General features: G+C 27.5%; 1 protein-coding gene across 1 annotated transcript in view; it reads right to left on the bottom strand.

Annotated features, from left to right (window-relative positions):
* LOC104769909 (O-acyltransferase WSD1-like) overlaps window positions 1–766 on the bottom strand; it is a gene marked incomplete in the record, with an annotated part of 5,319 nt that extends 4,553 nt beyond the window's left edge. Inside the window, 2 exon segments of the mRNA XM_010494227.2 lie at window positions 1–293; window positions 530–766. Coding sequence (XP_010492529.1) covers window positions 1–293; window positions 530–730 — 494 coding nt within the window.

Raw genomic sequence — 2,414 nt, 5'->3', positions numbered from 1 at the left:
TTTGATGTCTTATGGGTACATGCGAGCACAAGGGAAATGAAGGACATCCCATCTGCCAACGCATGGTTAAATCTGATTACACCGACTGCTTCAGCATCAGCGGTTTTGACGTTGAGTATGTGAATGTCCCACAAAGGTCTTGATCTATCAAGAGGAGTCATTGTGAGACGTGAGCAATAATCATCGACGAAGCTTTGTCCACTTTCACATATCTCTTCTAGATCTATGTATGGTACAATTACATGATCTTCTACATTGACTTCGGTCTTGATCCATTTTGCACCATTTTCAGACTATTAAGATAAGACATATTGAGACCAAACACTATGTCAGATGATTTGACTCAAAATATCAAGTACATTGAGATCATGTAAATTAATCATCAAACATATCATTATTTTTCTTTCTTTTTCTATAAGTATCAAATCATTTAAAAGAAATTTTTTTATATAAAAAAAAATTCTAGATCAGGTCATGTTTGAATACAACATTTACAAGTGATCGAGAATAACTACGTATAAGTGGGTACCAGTTTGCTTGAGAAACGAGGATACTTGTAGACATTATGCCTCAATGCATCAAGAACAACGTCAGGATTAATTTTGGTTTTGAAACCAATGTTGACGATGGGACATATGTCTATGTCTGGCGACTGGAATACTCGCGCCATCGGGCTGAGCGGCTCCTCCTCCTCCTCCTTATTCTTCATTCTCCCCTTCCCTATGTGCATATCTCTTCTCTTCTCTCTCTCTTTCTTCTTTTATAGTATAAAGTTTGTCTATACCTACATATATATAAGTGGTCTTAAATGTGGCTCTCTTCTTTTGGTCTTTTATGTTTGTTACAGCAAAAAAAAAAAAATTATAAAGGGTGACGGTTAATTTTCTTCTAACAAAACATACAAAAAATTGTAGTCGCCAGAAAACTATATGTTTATTTCAGTTTCACGTTGTCTGTTTCGAACATTAGTATAGAATTAGCTAGTACTTAATTAAGTGATTGTGTATGTTCACACATATGTTCATGCTTTTAATGTGGTCGAAGCTGATGATAGAACGTGCATTCTTAAATGACAATTGTAATATTTATTATTTAATGCAAAATGGGCCAAAAATATTATTTTATAATAAACTTAACTTATCTATACTAGTATTTTTGTAGCAGTTTTTTCTCAAAAATACTCTCTGGAAAGTTTTTACATTTAATGTATTGACTTTAATATTAGTTACCAAAACTTTAAAATTAATTATAGATAAGATTTAAAAAAATAAGGAAATCTTTCTACTTCATTCAAACATAAATATATTATTCCCTTTCATTTTTATTTGAATTTATATTTAAATTATTTTGAATTATTCTATAATACATTTAGTTAATAAAAATTGTGATTCTTTCTTGCATATGATGTAATACAAAAATTTTAAAACGGACATATATTACTCAATAGATGAAGAAAAAAATTCCCGTATAATATCCCACATCGTCTAAAAAAATTGGACAATGGTTCAGAGTCATACTATAAAAGAGACCAAAAAGATTCTGAATACAAATGAGTAGAAAGCTTGAATTATTAGACATTCAAACTTCAAAAACTTTTATTTGGTTTATTCCGGTTTTTAATTTTAAATATTTTTAAAAAGTTAAATATGAAAAATATTAAAAAATTTAAAAAAGTTAAATATGCTAAATGTTATACCGTAGATACACAATAAATATTAAAAATTAAGATGATATAGTGTGAGTTAAAGTATCTCGGGACGGGGTTATATAGCGGGACAGGTTTTATCAATATTTATATAAATTAAAAAAAAATATCATTAATTCGGTGTTACAGGGGTAAAACATCATTTTATTAATTTGTTAACATTGTCGGTATCAGAAAATAGACATATCTAATTAAATTGATTAAATAAATCTTATGTAAACAATAAATTATATTGCAGTATTATATGGTTTATTTAATAATTATTATAGCATATTTAACCAACAAATATAACTTATAATTGAAATATTTTAGTTATAAATAATTTTGCCCGCGGTACAGTCCTAATCTAGTTATTATGGTATAAAATTAAAAATAAATGACGTTGCAGTGCAGTCTCTATTAAATGTGACTGTAAATACTTAGTTGTAGTTATTTATAAAATTAAAAATAATTGACGTCGTAGTTGCAATCTCTATTTCTCAAATAATTCAGAATTTATTAAAGATTTCAAGGATATGTTAATTGTTTTATATTTAAGCTAATCACTTTTAACATACTGTATGTTTAATTATTTATTTATAGTTTGACATTGAAAAAAAGAATATTGTACCATGGTTTTGGCTAAAAACACCAAGATTAAGAATCAATAAATATAATTCTTTAACATAATTTAACTAATAGAAAAAAAATACTGCATAATTTAAATAGT

This window comes from Camelina sativa, chromosome 20, assembly GCF_000633955.1.
Source record: "Camelina sativa cultivar DH55 chromosome 20, Cs, whole genome shotgun sequence".
NCBI classification, from domain to species: Eukaryota; Viridiplantae; Streptophyta; class Magnoliopsida; order Brassicales; family Brassicaceae; genus Camelina; species Camelina sativa.
This window is presented reverse-complemented; position numbering and strand designations above follow the sequence as displayed.